Source organism: Helicoverpa zea, chromosome 7 (assembly GCF_022581195.2).
Source record: "Helicoverpa zea isolate HzStark_Cry1AcR chromosome 7, ilHelZeax1.1, whole genome shotgun sequence".
In the NCBI taxonomy this organism is placed as follows: Eukaryota; Metazoa; Arthropoda; class Insecta; order Lepidoptera; family Noctuidae; genus Helicoverpa; species Helicoverpa zea.
In genome coordinates, this window is record NC_061458.1 from 12,683,758 (window position 1) to 12,710,959 (window position 27,202).

Genomic DNA, 27,202 nt, shown 5'->3' on the forward strand with positions numbered 1-27,202 from the left:
GGTACCTAATGACGTAAGGACACATGTATGGTTGATGTTAATGAGTAGGAAACTACCGGTGCTTAGCACGGTAGATCCAGCGATATTACATCATGCCTTGTCCCTAACGTAACGGACCTACTCCAGGTATTGTACTCTAGACTAGGTCATTATGTGTAGGCATGTTTAAGAGAAGTAGCAATGGTCATTGACCCTATTATGACAAGGTCAGCACACTGCATTATGTAATTGAGATGTTTCTATCTATATGAACGAATTCATAAAAACACAAGGTTTTAAAAATTAAAATACAGAAGTGAGTTTCAATCATTTATTGGAGACACTGTACTGTAGTTGAATACTGCAATATCAGTAAAAGCGTGGTGTGTAATCTGTTGGAATGTTTAGTCGACCTCCTCGATGGTAGGTCCGGCACCGCCACCGGGGGCCGCGCCGCCAGCGCCGGGCGCGCCGCCGGGGAAGCCGGGCATACCGCCGGGCATGCCGCCGGGCATGCCACCGGCACCCTGGTACATCTTGGTGATGATGGGGTTGCAGATGCCTTCCAGCTCCTTCTGTTTGTGCTCGTACTCCTCCTTGTCAGCCAGCTGATTGGAGTCCAACCATTTGATGGTGTCGTTGCACTTGTCGAGGATGGTTTGCTTGTCAGAGTCTGAGATCTTGTCCTTGAGCTTCTCATCCTCCATGGTGGACTTCATGTTGAAGCAGTATGATTCCAGGGCGTTCTTGGCCTGGATAGTCTCCTTCTGCTTCTCGTCCTCAGTCCTGTATTTCTCGGCCTCGTTGACCATGCGCTCGATCTCCTCCTTTGAAAGGCGGCCCTTGTCGTTGGTGATGGTGATCTTATTCTCCTTGTTGGTGGACTTCTCAACAGCAGATACGTTGAGGATACCGTTGGCGTCGATGTCGAAGGTGACCTCGATCTGGGGCACGCCACGTGGCGCGGGAGGGATGCCAGTGAGCTCGAACTTTCCGAGCAGGTTATTGTCCTTGGTCATGGCACGCTCGCCCTCGAATACCTGGATGAGTACTCCGGGCTGGTTGTCAGAGTAGGTGGTGAAGGTCTGAGTCTGCTTGGTGGGGATGGTGGTGTTACGCTTAATGAGGGTGGTCATGACACCGCCGGCGGTTTCGATACCGAGCGACAGCGGAGTCACGTCGAGCAGGAGCAGGTCCTGCACTTCCTCAGACTTGTCACCATGCAAGATGGCGGCCTGGACGGCGGCACCATAAGCTACGGCCTCGTCGGGGTTGATGGATTTGTTAAGCTCCTTTCCATTGAAGAAGTCTTGAAGGAGCTTCTGCACCTTGGGAATACGAGTAGAACCACCTACAAGTACGATGTCGTGGATTTGCGACTTATCCATCTTCGCGTCACGAAGGGACTTCTCCACAGGCTCCATGGTGGATCTGAACAGGTCAGCGTTCAGCTCCTCGAAACGAGCCCTGGTGATGGATGTGTAGAAATCGATACCCTCAAATAGAGAGTCGATTTCAATGCTAGCCTGGGTAGAAGAAGACAGAGTCCTCTTCGCCCTTTCACAAGCAGTGCGCAATCGCCGAAGGGCCCTCTTGTTGGTGGCGAGGTCCTTCTTGTACTTCCTCTTGAACTCCTGCACGAAGTGGTTCACCATTCTGTTGTCGAAGTCCTCTCCTCCCAAGTGAGTGTCACCAGCGGTGGACTTTACTTCAAAGATACCGTCCTCGATGGTCAGGATGGACACGTCGAAGGTACCGCCGCCGAGATCGAAAATCAAGACGTTACGTTCTCCACTCCCCTTCTTGTCAAGGCCGTACGCAATCGCAGCAGCAGTCGGTTCATTGATGATACGGAGAACGTTCAAGCCAGAGATGGTACCCGCATCTTTCGTGGCTTGTCTTTGTGAGTCGTTGAAGTACGCTGGAACCGTGATTACTGCATTCTGCACCGTTTTGCCGAGATAGGCCTCGGCTGTTTCCTTCATTTTTGTGAGCACCATTGAGCTAACTTCCTCAGGGAAGAAGGTTTTGTCTTCTCCCTTGTATGAGACCTTGATCTTTGGCTTACCACCGTCACTGACAACCTCGAAAGGCCAGTGCTTCATGTCGGCTTGTACGGTGGCATCTTCGAATTTGCGGCCGATGAGACGTTTAGCATCTGTAACAAGCAAAATAAAACCGTTACACACATGTTCAATGGAATATTTAGCCTATATGTTGAATAAATATCCTCAGAATACTGTTATCATTCAATATGTTCAGAGACTCTAGTCTAGTATATTGGATATCATCATGAAAAAGCTATAAAACCTAACAACTGACTAGGAAAGATTACATATTATCACATCTGTTTATATATTATCTAACCTTGGTCTGTTCTTACAGGTTGACCTTTACAAACTTCACACAAGACTGATGACTCATCAATATTTATGAATTGGATAGTTTGTGTTTAGAAATGATGAAATTATTTTGTTAAACCCAGGATGTAGAAGCTTAGTCACCAATAGTGAAATTATGATCATATCTGTGTATACAATGAGTCATAACTCCTACGATTTTATCTATTGTTTTCCGTGTAGGCTTTGTTTGCCTTAAAAGGTGTAGTTGTTGCTACCACCATCAGTCAAATTTACTTTTAATAGTTAATCCAGGCCAATAACTCGCGACCCAGTTAACTGGGTAACGTCATAGGTAGTTGAATGAACTAGGTCCTGCCTGCATCGATCGCGCGACCTATTTCCGTTGACTAGGATGCTATCTGCAGCCCGGTAAATAACCCCGCGGTTGCGACGCCGACTCGGTCACACGCGGTTCGCGTGTTAACCGAATGTGATTCACGTGTTTAATATGTAGGTATAATGTTCGATAACGTTATCTTTTCCTATAGAACAGAGTAGGTTTTTCATTACCGGTCGATATGGTGATTCCCACCGGAAACTAGATGTAGCGTAGATTAATCAGACTAAGGTGACTAGACATGAGACAGCGGGTATGCGGCGTCGAGAAACTTACCGAAAATTGTGTTGTTAGGGTTCATCGCCACCTGGTTCTTGGCGGCATCACCGATGAGACGCTCGGTGTCTGTGAACGCGACATATGAGGGCGTGGTCCTGTTGCCCTGGTCGTTGGCGATGATCTCCACCTTACCATGCTGGAAAACTCCCACGCATGAGTAAGTGGTACCCAAGTCGATACCTACAGCAGGTGCTTTAGTTGCTGCCATCTGAAACAAAGAAACGTAGGGTTAAGCTAGGCTGAATAACACCCGACCTTTGCAAATGTACTTGAACGGGTCAACAAAACCGGAGGATTTGAGGTTAAGTGCCGCCATTTTGATACCGATCAAGTTAACGAAAAACGTTAATTAGCACGTGGGAAGTAAGACATGTTGCATAGAAATGGTAAATCCGTCATGGTTATTCAAAATACCTACTTGCTAAACAGAAGCTAAATCGTTACAAAGCGGAAAATGCAGTGGCGGCCATTACACGAAAAATCAATACGGTGTCGCGAGAACATTCTCGAATAAACCGTGGAAATCTACGGTAATGTGAACCGAAATAGATGCATTTCGCTTCTCAATAACGTAAGAGAACACACCGTATTCATCAAGCGGCCCAGTAAACCACGTGCCTAGCCAATTGCCACACGAACAAAGAAATTAGATATTGACGAAAAAGACCTTGCAAGCGTTACTTCAGGGACCGTTAAATACAGTATTCAATCAATAATAGTTACTGGAAAAACTCCACGAACTACTGGAAACGTGGTTAACCACTTCCCGCCTCACTAAGTCATAAAATCAAGAATCTCACAAATCAAAATCACAAAAAATATCGTACCATTGATAAAGTTTTACTTTTTTCACAGAACAGAACACAAAATAAATTTCAAATTATACAGAAATCACTTACTTTTTGATTTTTAATGTATAACTATCTCAGTCGTTGACTTAACTCGTAGAGTAAACTCAGCAAAGGTGCGCGATTGACGGCTTCTTTTCACGAAATAATATGGCGTCGAAATTTCACCAACGAGTTTATATGCGCGGGGATGCGTCACTCGACGTCACTCGGTTGTTCTGGAATATTCCCTACGGCGACCAATAGGAATCGCTCCCTCCTAGCGTGAATATACCTGATTGGTCAGAAAATGACATCTGCAGCGTTTTTGTGTTAAACTAGGGGTGCGAATAGAGTAAGGGTGATGCCGATATATTAGTATTCGTTTAAAATATCCTAATATTGAACATATTCATGTATTAGTAATACGACTAATTGTAATATGCTGATACTTCGTATTCAGTAATACGTGTCTACCGACCGTTCAACATGGGTCGCATAATATATTATATCACTCACTCTCAGCTCGTATTCGTACAAGGAGAATGAATGATCACGGCCCATAGATCAGATCAGAAACCCGACGAATTCTAATAAGCTAATACTCAATATTGATTCTACGTAGACTTTGATCATTCAACATAGGTCGCATAATACATACATATCGTTCACTTTTTTTTTTGGGATTTTATAACTTGGTAACTAAGTCTTTTAAGTGAAGTCTTTATCTATATTATTATATTATAATAATCTATATAAATAAAAATTAATTGTTGTTCGTTAGTCTGATTAAAACTCGAGAACGGCTGGGCCGATTGAGCTGATTTTGGTTTTAAAATGTTTGTAGAGGTCCAGGGAAGGTTTAAACGATACGAAGTTCGCGGGATCAGCTAGTTTTCAAATATATTTACTTTTTTTGAGTTACATTAGAATGTGGATGCAACACATTCTTATGTTTTTTTTTTTCAGTATTTGGCAGCAAATATATCGAGTCAACGTTTAGCACTTTTTAAGTCGTTGTGTAACACCTAATCTTAATATAGAGTTGGCAACACTGCGAGAAATGGAGAGAGACTTTTGGTAGGAGTGGGCGATTTTTGAGTGCCTAGAGACAGTGTTATTCAAGAATCTAAAACTTTGTTACTTAAAGTATAGTGATAGCTACATTTTTGAGTGCCTACAGACAGTGTTATTCAAGAACCTATAACTTTGATATCTAGTGTATAATGATATAGATAGTTCAACTCAGATTTGCGCGCGGCCCTATGTGTGCGTCGGCTTGTAAATACACAACTTTCATTCGTGTGACAGTGACGTCGGCTGAGCAGCTCGGTCGAGAATCTCGTGTTCTTATCACTTTTTGTTATGGACAGTCGTTTACGAAAATGTCTAGTTCTTCACGGAGAAAATGTTTAAGGAGTCATGTAGCGTTTCAAAAAATGAAACAACATTCAAAGCTTTTTATTATTACATTTTACAGTTTTTCATTATTTTCTCATACGTTTTTTTCAAATTGACATTGACAGTATCTAAGAAATAAATGAGGTGAAATATCTAAGATGAATTAAATACTATTTACATATTTTCTAGCTCGGGGTACGCGGACAATAAATCTTGTCACGAACACAAAGTCACTGTATATGTACCTACAAGGGTTACCCACACATAAGGCCGCGCGCAAGACTGAGTTGAACTTACTATACAAACATTTTTAAGTACCAGATAGTAAATAGTGACACATTTATTTTATAGTATTATCGACATAAGAACACCTTAAAAAAAAACAAAACATGAAGCGTGCTAGGGTTAGTGAAGTTTGGAATTATTACAAAGTAGATTCAGAAGAAAAAAAAATTGCCAAATGTAATATTTGCCAAACAAAACTTAGCTTTAAAGGAACTGTTTCCAATTTGAACAAACATTTGAAAAACAAACATTTAATAACGGCTCCGGTAATCTCATCAAAAATTAGACAGCAGGAACCGGAAATTAATCCAGCAAGACCACCTATAATAGTTCTAGGAACTGAGACTGAGGCCAGCTGCGATAGTCAGCAGGCATGTGCATCTACCTCAGCTGATGCTGTTGCTCCATCTGGATCGTCACAATCAGCGGCAATACCAACCACACAGATAACGTATGAGCAACCATTTAACAGAATACAGTCAACAATGAAAATGTTTACGAACAGTAAGAAGCTTTCCATTAAACAGAGAAAAGAAATAGACGATGCCTTAATGTTGCTGTTTAATAAAACTTTTCTTCCATTTTCAATTGTTGAGGACCAGTATTTCAAAAATTTTATTTCAAAATTAAACCCGGCCTACCAACTCCCAAGTCGAAAACACGTATCGAATAATATGTTAGATGCAGACTATCACAACTGTGCGACTGAGATCCGAGAAAAACTCGCTGGTGTCGATTCTGCTTGTCTCACAATAGACTGCTGGACATCACGCGCACAGGAAGGCTATTTAGCAGTAACAGCGCATTACATTGATGACAATTTTACGTTACAAACAGCTCTTCTTCAATGTCGTGTTTTATCTGGTCCGCATACGTCAGCTAATTTGAGCGCGGAGTTAAATGAGGTCATCGGTGCTTGGAACCTTAACAATAAAATTAAATTGGTAGTTTCTGACAATGCACACAATGTCCAAAATTGCATTAGAGACTTAAATTTAAAAAACTTTGGATGTTTTGCACATACTATCAACCTTATAGCCAAAGATGCCTTAAAAATCCCCGAAATAGAAAACTTTTTAGCAAAATTAAGAATTATAGTTAGCCATTTTAGAAGAAGTAACACTGCAGTTGAAAAATTACTAAAATATCAACTTAACAATAATATAAAAAATCCTAAAAAAATGATTATAGACGTCACGACTAGATGGAACTCTACGTTCCACATGCTCGAAAGAGCATTATTATTAAAAGAAGCCGTGACAAGTACATTAGCCATTTTAGACTCATCGAGCAGTACCAACATTGAAAATATCACTGCAGATGAGTGGAAAATGTGCAAAGATTTATGCACAGTTTTAAAACCGCTGGAACAAGTGACTGTGCAGATAAGTGGTGAAAAATACCTAACGGGAAGTTTGGTTATAATTTTTAACAGGCTATTAAACAATGTTTACACTATTAATATAGCACATGATCATACATTACATGACAATGCTATAGCTGTGTGCAACAGAATTGTACATGGATTGGTAACTCGCCTAAAAAATACGGAAAATAGTCTAACTTTTGCCGTGGCAACGTTTTTGGATCCACGGTATAAAATGGCATATTTTATGGATTCATCCAAAGCTGAAACCGCAAAAAAAAGAGTAATAGAGCTCGCTGTTATTGAAATTAATAGGCAATGGGCTCAAGAGGATCAAGCTCGAAGACCAAATCCGGAATGTCCGTCGTCACCTGACCCTCGAACTGTAACGGTTGAAGAGCCTACTCTTAAACCATATAAAATAATTGATATTTGGGCGGACTTAGAAGTTGAAGATACGCACACACTTGAGTCGCCCACAGCTATAGCAACAGCTGAAGTGCAGCGGTTTTTAAATGACAAATTGTTACCTCGTACTGGAAACCCCAATGATTGGTGGCGAAAAAACTATTTCTTATACCCTAATTTAAGCAAGGTTTTTAAACGGCATTGCTGTGTGCTTGCTACTTCAGTGCCGTGCGAAAGAGTTTTCTCGAAATCTGGAGAATTAATTTCAGACCGACGAACTCGTCTCTCGTCGGAAAAAGTTAAAAAATTGATGTTTTTACACGTCAACAAATAATGCTGTACGTGTCAATGGTGTCAATAAACCATTTGATTGATTGATTTGTATTTGTTAAATTTACCCTTTACCTTTGACTATCTATAATATAATAATCTAAATATAATCTCAGAATTGTCTAGTATGTTCAAGAAATGGCAAGATGTGAATAACATAATAGGAACTTGTTTATATTCTAATATATGTTACAGATTAGACTCACAACGTTGACGCATATTAGTATAACCGAACTTAAGATGATAGAATCAACCAACTAATATGGTTGTTTCAACAAACAGTTCCTAATCTTTAATATTCTTTAATGTGTCTGTTTAATAATATGCGATATCACTGATATCTATGTATTAGTTTAAATATCATAATATTACTTCATGAATATATTCATATTAACTAATATTGGAAAATATCGGTATTAACCCATCTCTAGAATAGAGGCGTTTGGAAGAAGCATACAATGTATCGATAAAAACTGTACCGTACAGTGAAATATCACATTATTATCACATATTAGTATTCATATTCAAAGTCAAAGGTGTTTATTTCATATCTATTACAGGTGTTTACAAAGCTAGGTGGATATTGTTCAGGGTAATTTTTGCACTATTTTCTTTCCAGTATACTCATTCAAAAATCTTCATTGTCATTAAATAAACCATTCAAAATATTTCTTATGAAATAATTCATCCAATGATAAGGAAATGTGGGGAAAGAAGAAAATTATAACCGCTGTTGTTATGACTAAAACGCACGTGGTTTTCAAGCCCGTACACTCTTATTGAAATAGTTTCTCCAGCCAATAAGCTCTAGCTCTCATAAGAATAATTTCTTATTGGTATCACGTTTATGTCCCGGCAATATCAGACTTTATTTTCATTTTTTATACGCACGTCTAAGTACTATAAAGTCTTTGATGCTATAAATTAAACTCCATTAATGTAGAGTAGTCAAACGTACTAAATGGATTAGCCAATTTTTTCTACAAGTTTTCATGAAAGACTTCACATTTTCCTTATTTTTAATAACAACGCGACAATAAGATATATTTTATTCATTTAATGACCTTTAACTTAATCATCGATATCGACAACCGATACAACGCATCACTTGAGTCTCGGTAGTGTTACAAGCTTAGAATATACCTACTATAGTTCGGCCATTCAGAGAATGCGTTCCTGACACGTCGCGATTGAACTGACGACGTAACTTTGCAATGGCGTTGCAGTTACGATAAAAATATTTTTGCTGGTTGTTTACCGTTTTAACAATTGAGGAGCATTAAAACAACATTATTATATCAATAATCAATGAATGTTATTACGTCGTCAGTTCAATCGCGACGTGTCAGGAACGCATTCTCTGAATGGCCGAACTATAGAAAAATCTATAAATATCCACAAAATTGATAGGAGGTAGTCAATGAAATGAAATAAAAAAAAAACTGAAATGAAATGCAAATGTAATGATGCCTAAATTCTATTTATTTCTTCGAATTAGAACACAAAAATGATTAGAATGACGAAGTCGCGCCCTCTGTTGTGTAAGAATATGAGTCATCGTAAAAACCTTCCAGCTTGCCTGGCCGGTTGTAACCGGTAATCTTTGTACAGATAGCTCCCCGTATAGAGCTAGAATGTGATTTCTTAATCATATTTTTTTTCTAAAATGTATTCTTATAACATTGAGAAGTCAAATGGGTCGCACAAGTCTATTTTAATCAATATAAACCTTTTTACGTTAGTGAACTTTATAGTATTCAGTAATATAAAAATAAAGGCAGAAAAAAACACAGTTCTTATAAACCTTTTAATAGAAAAAACAGTCCAATACAATACAAAGAAATAAATAAAACAGTCCTAATACAACATGCGCCTTATATACTAGATTCTAACTTCAGTAGGAAGCATTTTGTGCTTGTATAAACAAATATTATGTAGGCTTTACAACATTATTATTTTAATTCCATTCTTTTCGCACATAGATTTTTAACAACCAGTTCCTTACTTCCTTTTATAACATGACAATTCTTTTTTCTGATAAACGCTGACTCAGAATGAGATTCCGTAAAAAAGGTTGTAATATTATTTTAAGTTGCATCACTCCAAAGAAACACATCAACAAACAATCTTATCTGTATTTAAAAAGGTTTAAAATACAACTACGGTACGGCAATCAAAACTTTGTACATAGGAATCACACTTGAACATAACCCATTGCAAACCAACTAAAGTACTTATATAAAAGTGTAGACTTTGTGCAATGTGACCCAATGACCACACTACTATTTGTGAACAGAAAAATAAAACAAAATTAATATGGTAACGAACAAAAACGACGACTCTTCACAAATATTTTTCATAAAAACTGGGTCAATGATACTTTTGTTGTAGTATTTTTATTTCTGTACATGTAAAACATAGTTGCTGCCAATTTGTCTATTTTTACATTTAGAGAGTATTTTTACAATTTCAATGCTATTTTCTGCAAACGTTTTTGAACAATATAAAGCTGTAGCTTGCTGTAAAAATACAATTGGATAGATTTAGAGTAATCTGTGTAGCCAATTTGCCTGACAAAATAAATAGCTATACTCTATTTTTGAGTAGGCGCTTAACTAAAGATCAACAATGTTGATATGACTTTTAATTTCAAAACTCAGTTTAAAATTAAAATGCAAATATTAAATAACAATCACTCAAACAATTGAAGCGTTATTTTAATCAGTGCTTTTTTATATGTCTTTCTAAAATAACGTAATGTCAAGATTGTTTATCTTTAGTTAAGAGCCTACTCAAACGTCATACAGATTAAAACTAATAAAAAATCTGTCTTTATATTTTGTATCATTCATTTAACCTTACAAACAACCAATATTTTTTATTTTCCCGCTCAACCTGATTGCAGAGGTGACTAGAACTCTATGGTGAGTGTGTGGGTATCACGAGATCCTGAAGTATGTCTGGTATGCGAGGCCGAGCGACGTGGTGAGGAACCACGCAAAGCAGCACCACCAGGTTGCGAAGCCGAACACGCCTCGGTATACGTCTACTGTAAATACCTGGGGAAGGACATAAATAAATTTGTATTCTTATATTGGACTTTATATGACGACAGGTTCAAGAGCTCGTCTATTTATCTATTATCCATTAAAATTAATAGATGAACAGCGGCCTAAAGTAGGTACTCAGAAACCGGTCAAATGGAATACTGCCATCGGGCCGTTGCGGCATGCGCCATTATACTGTGCATGCAACGTGTAGGGCAAATATACACACATATACACTTACGAAAAATACTTAACAAACTTAATATTAATAAGTACCAAAAATCCAACATACCATTTTCAAATTCTCCAAAGCCAGCTGGAACTGTTCTATGCCTTCCCCATCCACAGCATCAGTGATTCCTTCAGCCTTATCGCTCATCGCACAGACTTCTTCACTTTCATAGAACATTCCGGTCCAGGTGTAGCCGCCCAATGTCTTGTACATGAGTGCCATGTATAGACACATTATGATGGGGCAGATGTATTGAAGTGCTACTACGCAGAGATAGTAGAATACTGATGCGATCTGTGAAGGGAGATTTGATTTTTAACAGATTTACTAGAATAGATGATTTTCATATTTTTCGTGAATAATAGACATATTAATTGCTTTTATTTAATTGACGGTACTTCCTAAGTGTCTCTTGCGCAAAAATCACTGTGCAAAGGTGAAGTAAAATATCTTGAGGAAACCTGGATTTTAAACCTACATGCTGCCTTCAGCAAGTGTAGTGATTAACGCTCAATCCTCTCTGTGATGCTCCTGCTACACCTGCGTTAGCGTTAACGTTAATGTCAATGGCCAACTACGCGTTACTTATAGCATTAAAAATGCGTGTTGGCTACACTTACGCAAAGAGTTAATCCCTCATGAAGTAACGCGTTAACATACATTAAAGAGATTAAACTCAGATACACAAAATAATTCTAAAAACTAAAGCTTTCTCATTTGACCATTCCATTACCGTGCTCGTAAAATGCAGTTACAACTTAAACAAAGTATCTACACTCGTCCTTGCATGCGTGCAATGAGATGGCATTAATGTAGCCAACATCACTTAGCGCTCTAAGCTACGCACTAAAACCCTTTGATGTGTCCAAAAAACCGACACCCGAGTTATCGCTTAACGTTTAATGCTATTTATATTGCCATTATGCTCCTGCTCCACCTGCGTCTTAACGCGTAAAATTTTGGCGTTACGCAGATGTGGCCAACGTTTTAATGGCAATTTATACAAATGGCATTATGAATAGCATTAAACGTTAAGCGATAACTCGGGTGTCGGTTTTTTGGACACATCAAAGGGTTTTAGTGCGTAGCTTAGAGCGCTAAGTGATGTTGGCTACATTAATGCTATCTCATTGCACGCATGCAAGGACGGGTGTAGATACTTTGTTTAAGCGGTAACTGCATTTTACGAGCACGGTAATGGAATGGTCAAATGAGAAAGCTTTAGTTTTTAGAATTATTTTGTGTGTCTGAGTTTATCCTCTTTAATGTGTGTTAACGCGTTACTTCATGAGGGATTAACTCTTTGCGGAATTGTACCTAAGTGTAGCCAACACGCATTTTTAATGCAATAAGTAACGTGTAGTTGGCCATTGACATTAACGTTAACGCTAACGCAGGTGGAGCAGGAGCATTAGTATAAATTGACATTAAAACGTTGGCCACATCTGCGTAATGCCAAAATTTAACGCGTTAAGACGCAGGTGTAGCAGTAGCATGTGATGCTACTGCTCCACCTGCGTCTTAATGGCAATTTATACAAATGGCATTATGAATAGCATTAAACGTTAAGCGATAACTCGGGTGTCGGTTTTTTGGACACATCAAAGGGTTTTAGTGCGTAGCTTAGAGCGCTAAGTGATGTTGGCTACATTAATGCCATCTCATTGCACGCATGCAAGGACGAGTGTAGATACTTTGTTTAAGCGGTAACTGCATTTTACGAGCACGGTAATGGAATGGTCAAATGAGAAAGCTTTAGTTTTTAGAATTATTTTGTGTGTCTGAGTTTAACCTCTTTAATGTGTGTTAACGCGTTACTTCATGATGGATTAACTCTTTGCGTAAGTGTAGCCAACACGCATTTTTAATGCAATAAGTAGCGTGTAGTTGGCCATTGACATTAACGTTAACGCTAACGCAGGTGGAGCAGGAGCATGATAAGAAGCCTGTGCCTAGAATTGGGACGATGAAAAGGCTGATGATGATTGCCTTTATGTTGATTGAAGTCACTGTTTTAACTGCCTTTTACATAACTTATGTAAAAAGATTAAGTAGATCATCCTCCCCAAACATCTGCAATTTGTAAAATCAAGCATTCTCCTACCTTCTTCTGCAGATCAATGTTAGTAATCCTGCCAGCCTCCTTCTTCTGCACATCGAGACGCCGCTGCGCCATGTCGAGGTACGCCTGCAGCTGCCGCGGCATCAGCGCCAGCCGCGTCACCACCGTGCCCACCACGAGGATCAGGCGGAGAGTGTCGAAGGCATCTGATGTCATGCTGGAAGGGAAACGGAGCTTACTAATTGGGTTACATGTCTATTATGCTACTGCTCCATCTGCTTTAGCGTTAACGTTAATGTCAATGGCCAACTACAAGTTACTTAGGGCATTAAAAATGCGCGTTGGCTACACTTAAACCGACACCCGATTTATCGCTTAACGTTTAATGCTATTTAACGTAAATGTTACGCGTTAAGACGCAGGTGGAGCAGGAGCATAATAGGGAAGTAAAAAGTGTCTGTCGGTCGCGCTTTCAGGGTAAAACTACCTTACCAATTTAAACGAAACACAGTCTAGTGGAAAGACAGGCGAAATATTAGACGGTTGCTTTTTTATTTGGGTGAAGCAGCAGACAACAGCTAGTTGTTATATAACTTTAAATGCTGAGAAGGAGGGTGTGCGAGACTATGTATTGAATGTGGCAATTTTGATTCTTCTATTACTTAATAATTCATACAAGAACATAATGCGGTAACTTTTTCAAACAATCTCATAAACCATTAATTTGAAGATAGAAGTTCGTTCAGCCATTTTGCGTACTCATTATGCAATTGTATAGATGAAAATATACTTACAGTGGTTTCTCCATACCGCTGAACACTCTCACAGTGAGGTAGTGCCTTGTAATGGGTCTCACCCACAACAACACCAGTACAAACGGCATGGCGAAGTTAAAGTTAAGTAGTAAGGGTTTCACTTTGTTGTCTCCGTAATATCTGTAAAGGAAAGATAAATGATTTATGAAATATAATGCCTTATTTTCATAAAATAGTAAGATACTATTTTAATATTTAGGGTTAAAACTTTAGCTATAAAAGCAGGATCAAGCAATATCTCAGCACTTGTGTTTGGGATCTAGCTAGCTAGACAAACAGTATGTATAATGTATTTGTGAGAACCTCAACTTTTTTTTGGAAGTCGGTTACAATTAAACCACTTATCATAGTCCCCAAATACACTGGCTTGAACAACTTTGTGTAAAGACTATATTTAGAGTTGTATTAACTTACCTAAGTGAGTCCCAGTGCATCCTGGCAACTCTCAGTCCAGGGAAGGTGAAGAGTGTCCCGATTATAGCAGCCCACACAGCAAAGAAGAATTTTAGTATTAATTTTGATGCTGGACCCCTGGAATTGTACACTAGTACTAAGTAAAATTTTAAAATTACATAAAAAATATCTTATCTCCACTTTTTATTATTGCAGTCATCCAAAAAAAGAATTATAGTTCATGCTCTGTTAAACATAGGAAGATATATGTATATTTTTTAAATTAAAAACTGGCTCAGTGCCATAATTTCTATTACTTCCCTCTTACAAAAACCATAAATTATGCAAAAAAAAACTGCAATTTATGTGATTATCTTTGTAAATAGTTTGAGTTTCTTGTCTACAGACCTGAGTAGATGTAGTCTCTTTTGAAGAACCATGCTAATAATGCAATATGCCCATTTAATGTAAAAACATTTCAGGTAAACTATAACTCATTTACTTACACAGAAGACAATCCCTGATTCTCAAGGAACTTTGAAGCATTTTCATAGAAGCTGTCATACGCCGGGTCCACCCCCACTTCCAGGTTAGCTTCACTCACTATCAGCACCATCATAGCTATGAGTAGGAACACGCAGAACGCCACGATGCAGGTTGATCTCTCACCGATGGATTCTTCACTTGTGAAGTACTGCTTTGTGAGGCTTAGTAAGATTTTGCTGTGGTTTTTGTGTTAAGGAATTATTTCAATTCATAGACTTGTTTGGTTACTGCAAGATTCACATTAATCAAATTATTTTTACAAAAGAAGTTCTTAATACATTACAGATCCTACAGCTTATCATTGTTATCACAGAAAAGTTAAATAGATAATTGATGTTTTTGTTATAATGCAATTTTTTTTATATTTATTGTTGTAAACTACACCTAGGTACTTAATTGTAGCCCCTCATGTGTCCAAATTAGATCAATGCATCAACCAAGTCTACTAAGTGATTAATGGTGTTTCTACTGCTTTGTAAAGGATACAATGAGAACAGAACCACCAGTATGCACCACACCATGCTCAGGTTGAACTCATCCTTCAGAGGAAATACTGATGTGTAAACCTGGAATCATAACATAAATATTAAAACACCTTCAAAACTTGTTTGAATTAACATGTACTTAGTTGTGTTAAACAATTTTAAGGCAATATCTTAGTAATATGTAGTGCTTAATTGAAAAAAATACTGAACATCAATAAATAAAGATTAACATAAATAAGAAAATAGCTAGGAAGTTAACACTTACCTCAGACATAATATACACAATGGCAGTGTAGAGAGAGAAGTCAACTATCCACACATATTCTGTGTAGAACCTCAAGTGTACCACGTCCAGCGGTGTCACGGGCGCCGTCTCCAGCTGGATGTCCAGGCTCCGAGGCACATGGAATGTCTCCGGCTTCCCATTCGACTCATGTTTACTCCCTTTCCTAGCCTTCGTAGTATCCTTCGGCACTCCCGCCAAACTCTTCAACTCACTGTTCGTAGGATACAAATACCTGTACAGCCTTTGCGAACATAATAACCATCTCGCGAACGAATAACTCCCCAACTTCTGTATCACTGATACCATAATCAGGGTGATAACTAATTGAGCGCCTAGCAGTGCCTGCAATTCAAATTAAATGCAATGATCAAGTGAACTCAGCGCAGCATCTATATTTAGAACTTATAAATCAAGTTTACACACCATTTTGCCTGGATTTTCATTCACATTTAAGTCTATTCATAGTCTATATTTGCTAAATTATTTTCGTTTCAAGCTAAATCTATAACCTCAATTTTTTACTCCCACACAATATTGTACAGTAAAATTGAGAAGTGTAATTAAATCATAATGAAAGAATGCAATAGCATTATACAAAAGTTTAATGAAAAAAGAAGAGGTCCGAAATTCATTAATCAGGACTAACTGTCAAAACTTATGCGTTTTATTTTAGTTGCATAACAATTTTTGAACGAGTATTTACAAAGTGAGCTGAAAAGTTAGAATTTCATTATTTTTTTAGGTGATTTGATTTTATGAATTCGCTGGCTAATTATTTCAAGATTTTTTCGGGGGAGTAAAATTTTTTTTTACTTCACAGAAATCTACCCTTTCTTGTAATCAAAGCTATCTTCTTAAACGTACCTCGTTAAATCAATGGGGTGAAAGAGATACCGACAATGTTGGAAGGAGATAGAAATAAAAAATGTTGCCCACTGAAAGACATTTACTTAGATTTGAGGTAATCTACAAGAGATTGGCCTTTTCTACACTTTCTTTTACCTTTATGATAAATACAAAACCCAGCAAGGAAATGATATCAGACATGACAAAAGGTCTGCTGGTATTCGCCAGCACATAAAAGATTCATTATGTCTAAAAGTCAGCATTAATGTAAGCTAAATGTTTTTTTTTTTGTAATATTGCATTTCGTAAGTGCATTTAAATTACGAACGAACATTAATTAAACACCCCGTACTTTTTTCCTAACTGTCTTAAATCATTATGATTCTCACCATTCGCTCAGAAATTGTAAAAGTAATAAGGGGTAACTAAAAGTTTTCGAATGGTATCCCTAAGCACGTCCGCGTTTGCGTTGCGCACTGATGACTAATGTTCACTTGAATGAAAGTTCATATCGATTGATTTGTCTCCACACGTAATTTGGTTTCGTCGCTGCCAAAGTCTGCTCGCAGACTGCGACGGAGCCTTTTTCTGTAGTTGGTTACTAAGTTTTATTTTGTGTTGTGTTGCAAAAACCGTGAAAGATGGGGTCGTTGTTTAGGAGTGAAGAAATGACATTATGTCAACTCTTCCTGCAGAGCGAAGCCGCATATGCATGCGTGTCTGAACTCGGGGAGCTGGGACTTGTTCAGTTCCGAGACGTGAGTACACCATGTGGATCATGTTATACGCCCCTTTTCCTCAGTGTCGATGTCATTCGCAAATCCTGCATTGTTCGATAAGGCCGGAGCATAATAGAGTATCTTTGACCTCGTTTTAGTTAAGATCGAGTTTCATACCCTGATTTCATTAGTACGCTGACGAATTCTGCAGCCTAGGTATAGCTTTTTATAATTCCTAAGTTGAATTGAGTGAATAAATCATCATTACTGCATTATTCTCATGGGTAATGACTGCTTCTGCTCTGATAATGTTCAATTAATAGAAAACATCACATCCTGATGTATCCTGGTGAATCATATAGCTAGGTATTGTTGTTAACTGTACATTATTGATATTATTGCTTCTATTAGAAGTCTAAATAATAACAGATGACTGGTTAGAGTACTATTGTTTATACATACAGACAGTCTAACTATTGATTGTAAGAGTAAATAATCATGCATATATTTTGCTAGGATTTCTGAAACTACATAGAATATGTACATTATGACATATTCCCCTATGAGTGAAATGGAAAAGATATTGCTTTTCATTAGAATAATTATTAATGTAACAAGGCATCTCAAATCTAGCCATGATAATGTATAAAAAACTTGCATAAATAAATGTTTTTGAACAAATCAGATTGCAATCAAAATAATTCTTCAAAACCGTTTCTGCTATTGTTGCCTCAGTTAAAACCCAACAACCAGCCAGTTTTGAAAAACAAGTTCCATTCAAAAACATAATAAAAGTAAAAAAAATACAACAAAAACCAGATTTGAGTAAAAACTTCTTCACATGTTTTTTGTTAACAATCAAATTGGTCATGAGTGCCAACATAATACAGCTAACCAACTTAAAAAATCATGTGATTGATTAAAAAGTAATAAAAAGTATTATATCCGATATCTGTAATGTATGATTGATGAAGTTAATTACTCCACAATCTAAGATAAAGAGTATTATTTAGTCAGATAACGTCACACGTAGGAACACACTAAGTTAATTGTAAATCTTATCAGTTCTGAATTAAATGTTACCTAACCACATAAGGAGGAATTTTTGTATTGCATCATAGACTAGTTTCAAAGATATTTGGGTCTGTAATCTTTGGCCAATGGACGAGTGGCGTCTATGCACTAAAACTTTAAGAGCCAGTATCAAACCTTTATGCAGAAGTAATCCTTAAAACAACACTACATATTATGCTGAAAACCGCATCAAAATCGGTTACAAACAAAGATGCAGGTCAAATTGAGAACCTCATTTTTGAAGATAGATAAAAAATTATTTGAATTTTTTGTTTTACATATTAATTGAGTCACTTAAATGTATGTATAGGCATCAATAAAAGACATTGTTATATAGACTTTGTAATTAAGATGAACATAAAGCTATGAATCATATTATATCTCAATGTAAATGACCACTAAGTATTCTTTTATTTTAATTATACCTAGCAAAGTGCATGATTTATAATATAGAGAAGTGATACCTACTTAGTAACACAGAGTAATAATTATTTATTAGCAATTAATATGCTAATATGAATTGTCTGTATGTGGAAAATTATGCAGAGATGTTTCTTGATATTCATCTTTATAGTTTTCATTTACAATAATCTTTTTAAATGTTGTATCTGGCTGGAGTGCACCTACTTATTTCTATTTATCAAAATGCTGAGACTGCATGCTAGCAGTCATCATTCAAGTAGGATTCTAGGAGGGCTAAGATCCAACCTCTCCCAAGACACGCCTTTCAGTATCCTCCAATCACTCCCACAAAAATATTCACCATCCACATAGCCTCATGCCACTAAAACAAAATCATATTGATCTAGCAATTGTACTTTTATATAACGTCCAATTGATCAAGCCATCAGTATAGTTTCTCTTTCAATTGAAACGTACATGTCACTTGAAATTTGCATGCATTACGGCGCGTGCGCCAATCGTGTCCCAACGCATCAATACGTTATTGCGGAACATCGGAACTTTGACCAAATATTGGATAGCCAATGCCAACAAATCATATGACTTGCTGCTTTAATGGTCTTTTAAATTGTATGTTGGAAAATTGGGGCCAATGTTGGCGATTAAATTAATGTCAATAGATATGTGACGATTGGGTTCTACCATTTAATCGGTAATGTTTCCATCTATTGAGTGATGAATTTCTGATCGATATTCAAGTGGAATTTGCGTATGAAAGGGCCATCCTTCCCTTACTAATATTATAGAGGTAGATGCAAAAGTAACCACGTCTGTCAGTCCGGATTTTACGCTAAAACCACTGAGCCCACTTAGATGAGTTTTGGTACACAGATAGTGGTAAATCATAAGAAAGGATAAAGAAGCTACCTCGGCACACGTGGGTGGAACCGCAGGGAACACCTAGTTAATAATATGACGACGTCCCCTAACTCTATATCCCCAGTTGGCAACAGCAAGTTCAAATAATTAACTCGCTCATGACAATTTAAAATTTATTGTTATTAAAAGCTTTGGTTCGAACACATGACTACCATATGATACATTTTCATAACTTGCGGTTACTGCATGTCATTAGGTACAGTGAAATCCTATTGTTTTCTAAAACATCCTTGCGGTAACACCAGAAAATCAATGCATTCAAGAATGAAACCATCTTCTTTTGATAGGCCCCTTGTTTTATTTACTCTAGTATCTGAGGACACAAACTGAACTATGTCTTGTTCTATTATTATCTACTGGCAGTCCCGTTGCTTCGTAATATCGTGGGCGTTGAATAAATTAGCGTAACACATCTCAAGACCGATTATCCCTTCCGTCACTGCTAGATAAATATTTAGCGTGCTGTCTGCGCTCTGTCTTCATAGATTTGTTGAAGCTACGTAGATGTAATCACTCTTCTTATTGTTATAGTACTTAATTGATGTTTTAGCTGGTGATTAAGATCATAAAATACGTCACTAGTTAAGCAGAAATCCTTTTTGCAACTTTTTTGCAACTTCGTCGAAAAGATAAAAGGTGTCAATGACAATATTCAGTAAATCGAAATACCACAACAAACTATTATTGGCTATAGAATTCTATTGTTACAATAGCTAGCAGATAATTAAAAAGATAATTTTCTTACCACACGTGTATGATAATAATACCTATCTAATTAAAACTGAAAGATGAAGCATTTTTAAATGATTCTTTACAGCGTAGGTAACTTTTCCTCTGAAAATAATTACGTTTTACTATACCTTTGCTTTAGTAGGACCAAAATTCTCAAAAAGGTATAGTATACTATCAAAATCTTTTGTAGGAGCAGACATTGTACATTTAACAAACTGGGAATCATTAATGACTTTCAGTCTACTGGTAAACATAGGTCGATGATATTCTATTCAGAGTACCTTTCGGGGTATTAAGATCTTGGAGTCACCTACCCTATAGTATACAGCAATAGGTATAAGTCAAGCCTCATTTCCCTCCGGACAATACAGACATGACATGCGACAAACCTACCATGGCTAATGTGACGCGTGCTAAAGAATACATTATGTCCAATCATGAAATATAAGGCTTCCATTCATTTAAGTGACCGTAATGGTGATTAAGAAATACTCCATTGCAGCATTTAATAAAAGTCTTCAACTATTGTACTGCAGGCGAGTGCTCTTGTGAGATATCGGCAAAATCTGTTTTCACCTAGAGAGAACTACTGTTGGCACATGGATAAAAGTAGCCTATATATAATTCTGTATATAAGCTGTATTACTTCCAAGTTTCACAAAAATTCATCCAGTAGCTTTTTTCACGAACGAGAAACAAAAATCCATGCTTCCATTTACTCTTGCGATTTTAGTATTTGTAGGATGTTCCACCCTTCCCTGTCCATCTCCTCTTTCTCATGACAAATTAATGTTCCTCGTACCTGTTAAACACTGATTCGAAGACTAACAAGAATATTTTTCCTCCAGTTGAACCCAGACGTGAACGCGTTCCAACGCAAGTTCGTCAATGAGGTCCGCCGTTGTGACGAGATGGAGCGTAAGCTTCGCTACCTGGAGAAGGAAATCCGCCGGGATGGCATCCCCATGCTTGAGATCCCAGGGGAGTGCCCCGAAGCCCCACAGCCCAGGGAGATGATCGATCTTGAGGTGAGAACGAATTTTAGAAGAGCATAAGAAGAAATATGGATGTATAAAATGTTCTATCTGCATTTGGTGGAATGCCATCGTAAAATCAAGCAATTTTAACTTATTAAGAAAAATCTTATTCCTCTTGTCTCAATGGTGTTAATGTAAGTCCATGTATTGTAGGCTACCTTCGAAAAGTTGGAGAACGAACTCCGCGAGGTAAACCAGAACGCTGAAGCTCTGAAGAGGAATTTCCTTGAGCTCACAGAACTCAAGCATATACTTAGGAAAACACAAGTTTTCTTTGACGAGGTAAGTTGATCCAACTATAAGCAGCTCACCAATAATTTCTGATTTTACCCAACAAACAAATTCACGAATTTACTAATCTGTTTACTTTACCAACTAGTTGTTGCTTCGTCCAATGTATTAGTTATCCAGAGATAAGATAGCTCACCGCTAATGCCCTCGTGATGTTTTACGCAAAATTCGCAATGATCAATTTTATCAACGTAATGAATTCTAGTCGTATGTTTGTTTAAGTACGTCATACGCCATTATATTGCAGCCATCCTTCATACTATGTCAATATGGACTGTTAATGTAATTACTGCTTGATTACAAAGGGAATGTCGTCAATAGATTCGTTTAATCAATTAGACAGAGTTCAGCTTGAAACACAATAGCAGAGGTATGAAGCCGATACAAATCATGCTGTTGTAGAAAAAAATTAGCTCCACGATCGATGTTTCAGTCGTCCTTATTTAATTCTATCATCGTTTATTATTTATTGAATTTTCCCTTATTTTGGATCAGTGTCTCATGAAATTTATTATTATTTAATTTTATTTTAATATCTTTAAGCACAATAACAACAATATCAAATACTAATTTATGTTCAACACTTTCCAATTCTGAGTTAACATTTCCCTATACGAAGGTCGTGGGTCTTGATCAAATTATTTATATTTTTAATTAAATTATTTTATATGTATTCGACGTGGGCTTCAAAAAATACCAGCTTCTGAAATGAAACGTTTAGATTCAGTTATATTGTTTGAAATAATGACGTCGAATTGTCAATGTCACATTTTTGTACGTGTATTGTCGTCAGTTGATTGATCGCACGCATACATTACTGTCAGCTTTGATTGTACTCGCCGTAGGATACACAGTACGATTTCTAATCTCAGTCAAAATCCAATTTATCCGTGGCACTATCACACTGATGATTTCATGGCTACAAATGAGCCTGTTCACGCTCGCGACTCGTACCAAATGTGACATTGACATTGACTGGTGTCTGACCTTGACGCCATGTTGGCGTGTGTGTGCACAAGATGGCGGACCCGTCGCGCGAGGAGGAACAAGTCACCCTACTTGGGGAGGAGGGGCTCATGGCGGGCGGGCAAGCTCTCAAGCTGGGGTATGCTCAGATTGATTACGACGCGCTCGTTGGACCGTTTTGATTTCCATTTGTGTCAATGGAAATCAAAGCACACACATGAGCGTTATTATTTTTGCAGCGCTTGTACTGTGACGCTGATTCTGGAGACTACCACTCACCACTCAGGCAAGCATTGGAGTCGGCCGGTTTATAGTATATCATCAACATAACACCTCTCTTTGACTTCTTGTGTGATGGAATGATAGCTTAGATGTAGCACCGCAACCAGCCCGGCCCAGACCGTGTCAGTTACTAAAGCTTAGTGAATACTCCTCACTCCCTTACCGAGCGTGCTAACCAATTGCTGCCTGAGTGAGATTTTTAATTTTATTTTGAACTAACAATGTTTCCGACATGATTTATTTTTGAAGTCCATCTGCAAACGTTTGCCGCCGTCGGAGTTGACAAGGTTTACGAATACTTTATTTCCGTTATCATAAAGTCATCCACGCTTTCTGTACTTGTCATTTTTATGCATGCCATTATGATTTTATATGTTCATGTCATATGTAGTAGATCACGACGAGTCGAGTCATAGAGTATATATTTTCTTTAGTTTATTATAAACGACACTGTAATTTGAACACAATACGAAGTAGACACAACTAACAATGCATAAGAAGCTTTATATAATTTGTTGGTAGCTAGGTCTTGACCAGCGCACCACCGCGTAGTAAGAGGTGTCTTGCAGTGACTCGATGGCGCTACTTTTTTACTACAACAGGCAAGGAAACCGTGTGCGTCGTGTGCTGTAAATGTCGTACCTATCGCGTTCATTGTCACGTCATATGGGCCATGTTTGTCTACATGTTTATGTTTGTCCTCCGTGTAGCACGAGGGTGGTGCCAATACCACTGAGTCGATGACGCGCGCCCTCATATCCGACGACCCGAACCGACATATCGGACACGTCCAGCTAGGGTACGTATGCGTGTTACATGCGCACCGGAGTGACTCTCACCGCAGCAGCACTGTCCCGGCAGTCCCGCTGCCCTCCCACTGGTTCTATTGGTTGCTCGTCTTGTATGTCTATCGTGTCAACTGTATGTCCACTCATAAATATCGTACGTTATCACGAAGTTACACACTGCTTACTAACTTTACTGATTAATAATAAATATCTACGTTAGTAGATTGCTGCCGACGAATAATGACCTAGTGACGTACTACACGAAAGACGGTGCAATCAATCACGTTGTTCACATAAACTTGACACTTTTATTATTTGACGAAGAACCTTGTAAATATTAACGTTGTCAACAAAGCAATTGCTCTGAACTAGTTGCGAGCCATCAGATTTGCGGTTTATGTGAACACTATGAACTAAGAGTGCACGTGATGACAAGACGAATATACTCAACTTAGTTTAATTCAACTTCAAAAACGATCATCACAAATTGAGGAGCGCCTAACGCTCAATTAAAATTAATAAGCTCCCTGTGAACCCCATTGTCAGATGTAATGCATGCCACATCCTGTTAAAATGGTACATCTCGAATACTCTGAAGAAGATTACAAAGTTGTTGAACTAAATATCCAACACGTTGATGTAATAACTAGACTATTATATTAACTTGTAGTCCTAACTGTACAGTATTGCTAAACATTTGTGCTTGATTTATTCCCTAGTTTGCGGGATAAACAAGAATCCCTGGAATTCCTGCCTTGGTTAGTAGTGTATATTGTATTTTATATTGTAGATGGGTATAGTGGTAGCTATGGTTCGGGTATATGTTATAATTGTATGGTTGCAGACTCAATAGTAACTTGTGCCAGACAATATTGAAATCAATTGACTCATTTCAACGTTGTCTTCACCACTTGGGAACAAACGAACATTGAGTTCAACTCTAACACCCTTCACTTGCTTACTAACATTCACTTCAATATCACAGTCTTGTTTTATTCAAGAACGTTAGATTTCATGTGCGTTGTCAAGGTAACTTGGACTTCAAGAATAGATAATGGAATTAGGTGCGAAACTTGTAAATGCTGAAATTTACACGGCATTTCGTGATCAAACTTTTCCTATTTGACAAACAGCTCTTATCAAACTTTACCAAAAAACTAATTATGTAAAATTGCAGATACGCGAGTAATTTACAATGATATAATATCTTGAATGTAGTTGAATAGTCAAGATTACATAATGAACCAAGCAGCGTTCCTTGCGGGACGCCATTCCGGAATTATATCAGATATCGTGCGAATAGGAAAAGTTTTGATATCGAAGATATTTTTCAAACATAGACAATCCTAACAGCGTCTTGGTACGAGTGTCTTAGATAATAATTTATGTTTTGTGTCATATTTTAGTTTGATTACAAACCCGTGTTATTCATTTAAACTGATCTAAGCTTCCAAAGGGCTTACTGAAGTCAGAAAGCTTTATTAACTTTAAATTGTTATTAATTCAAAACATTAGTACACAGAAAATGTTTTATACGCCAAACTAATATTGAAGAAACCTATGCTTGGTTTAGAGCCAACAGCCGCTTATCACGTGCCCATACTTAATTAAAAAGTGTTTATATTCAATCTTACGGTCTTTGAAGCGACTTAAAATTTTATTTAGAAATTGTGTTTAACAAGTCTAACAAAGACGGAGTTTCCGTATCAACCTTGAATCGATCTAGTATGGTTGTGATAAATTTGCTTAGCCTTTTCCAAGTAGATACATTGTGTAACACAATGCTGGCTGTCTAACACAATATGGGCTTGTTAGGTATCAATTACGTCATTGAGGTTGTTTCTAATTGACTTTGTTGCTACAAAGTGTATCAACATTTTACGAGCGCGTATAGTAGCAAATTGAACGGCGACCTTAACTAAGTAATTTCGTATAACTTATAACCGATATTTTGCGATAGATACCTTGAAATGTCAACAATAGTGCTGTATAAGCTATTTCCAAAAGATTTCAATGGAAGTCTACCATTGTTACGATTGTCATTCCTGTTTATCATTGTTTTGCCGGTGTCTACAATTCTTCGAGTCACAAGCCACTTCCATGGCCGGCCATTCGGAATACACATAATGATGTTTATTAAACGCATATTTAACATCACAATACCTCAGAGGTGTCACAGTTCCTTGTCACTGATATCACACGACGATCACGTCACGAACTCATTCTCACACTCTTTGTACAACATTATTAATGAGGTATATTAATGTTTCATACATAATTTGCAATTCCTTCTGCTCCGCACGTGAAGATATTTTGTGTTTCAATATCTCACGGTATGTTTTGTTATGCCAACAAAATTCCTTAACAATTCTCGAAGATAATGTTTCAAACAATAACAATACTTTACACTTATCGAATGTTATTAAGATGTCTGATAACGGCATTTTTTGTCTGGAGATTGTTGCTATCTCGGAGGCTGTAGTTAGACGAGATAAAATCTGGATTGCAGTAAATCACGGAGATGGATTTACTACCGACAAAACACAAGGTTAGCGAATCTTGGTTTAAGATAAGTGATTATTTCTTGATTAAGGTGATAGCCGTTAGTCTCCCTTCATTCAATTCAATGCCAACACATTTAGTTGAAGCGATGAAAGGGTAAACGACTCTAGAAATACGTTGTCTTCGTTCGCTTGCGTGTGAGCACGAAATTCATTGCTCCATTACTAATTGCTGTGGCGGCTCCTTGCTTACGAGTAGAGTAATGGACACGAGTTTATTGATGTTGGCTCGCGTTGAACAAGCAGCCTAATAAACTTCCGACGATACATAATAATGGTAATATAAAGTTAGTCATAAATCGTTATGTCCAACTAAACGTGTGTTCTGCCTTGCCTTCAAAATATTACCGGAATCCTATATTCTAAGAAACATTCGTTGTACATTGTACAATCGTGTTGGTTATTTATTTGGTAAAACCATCCCAAAAATAAGTAGGAGTCGAAATCGTCAGTCCTCAAGTTCCTAATTCGGCTTTCCAATTTCGGCTTAAAGGCCTCCTTCTATGTCTCGTTTGCGTCGCTGCTTACGAATCACATGACTGAGGCAGACGTACTCCACCCCATGTTTGTAAACTGACATTTGTCCCCTTCCTCATCGACGGATTGTTGCTAGTCTTCATTCAGTTCCTGTGATTGTGTATTTCCATTGTTTTGCCCTCATTGAACAAGTACCGTAGTGCTGGCTAATCCAGGAATCGATAGCAAGATAAACATGTCGTTCGGATTATTAGATTGCGCGGAAAGTTACCGTAACCAGATATATGGTATGCTGTCAGGATTTTTGAAGTTACTACAGTTATTTGTAGCTTCAGTAGAGAATCTGGAAAGAAAATGTATGTCTTTCCTTTCAGCAGTAGTTTCAATTTTATGCATCATGTTTTGTAAACATTTCTATTTGAGCTCGTGTCTGTTTCGTCGACAGTCTTTCATCAGTCAATTGTACGCAGTCGGAATTCTTCTCAAAGTAAACCGTTTGGATTTTCAGACTGGAATTCGTTGGTATGTTTTATATCAATGTTAATATTAGTTATGTTTCCAGTATTTTATGATTTCTGTACTTTCAACCTATTCCTTACAAGAAAGTT

General features: G+C 37.6%; 3 protein-coding genes across 6 annotated transcripts in view; 1 reads left to right on the top strand and 2 right to left on the bottom strand.

The window, feature by feature from the left end:
- Positions 1–296: 296 nt before the first annotated feature.
- LOC124632009 (heat shock 70 kDa protein cognate 4) lies at positions 297–4,053 on the bottom strand. Its single transcript, XM_047166663.1, has 3 exons — positions 3,897–4,053; positions 2,995–3,205; positions 297–2,137 (listed from the first exon to the last, which is right to left on the bottom strand). Exons 2-3 carry the CDS (start codon positions 3,203–3,205, stop codon positions 384–386), a joined length of 1,965 nt encoding a protein of 654 aa, XP_047022619.1. The 5' UTR covers positions 3,897–4,053; the 3' UTR covers positions 297–383.
- Positions 4,054–9,407: 5,354 nt separating this feature from the next.
- On the bottom strand, positions 9,408–16,061 carry LOC124632010 (transmembrane protein 161B). The gene is made up of 9 exons (XM_047166664.1): positions 15,904–16,061; positions 15,460–15,822; positions 15,196–15,275; positions 14,670–14,885; positions 14,185–14,301; positions 13,750–13,890; positions 12,998–13,172; positions 10,954–11,187; positions 9,408–10,673 (listed from the first exon to the last, which is right to left on the bottom strand). Exons 1-9 carry the CDS (start codon positions 15,904–15,906, stop codon positions 10,554–10,556), a joined length of 1,449 nt encoding a protein of 482 aa, XP_047022620.1. The 5' UTR covers positions 15,907–16,061; the 3' UTR covers positions 9,408–10,553.
- A 734-nt stretch (positions 16,062–16,795) lies between these two features.
- The window catches only part of LOC124632081 (V-type proton ATPase 116 kDa subunit a 1), a 38,026-nt gene continuing 27,619 nt past the window's right edge, over positions 16,796–27,202 (top strand). The window contains exons 1-5 of one of the 4 annotated variants that reach the window (XM_047166742.1): positions 16,796–17,084; positions 21,041–21,220; positions 21,383–21,511; positions 23,479–23,567; positions 24,276–24,314. In XM_047166742.1, coding sequence (XP_047022698.1) covers positions 16,968–17,084; positions 21,041–21,220; positions 21,383–21,511; positions 23,479–23,567; positions 24,276–24,314 — 554 coding nt within the window. In that variant the 5' untranslated portion in view covers positions 16,796–16,967. Of the gene's footprint in view, positions 17,085–21,040; positions 21,221–21,382; positions 21,512–22,539; positions 22,626–22,725; positions 22,773–23,478; positions 23,568–24,275; positions 24,315–27,202 lie in introns of all 4 variants that reach the window. The other 3 variants (XM_047166745.1, XM_047166743.1, XM_047166744.1) reach the window with 3 other exon arrangements.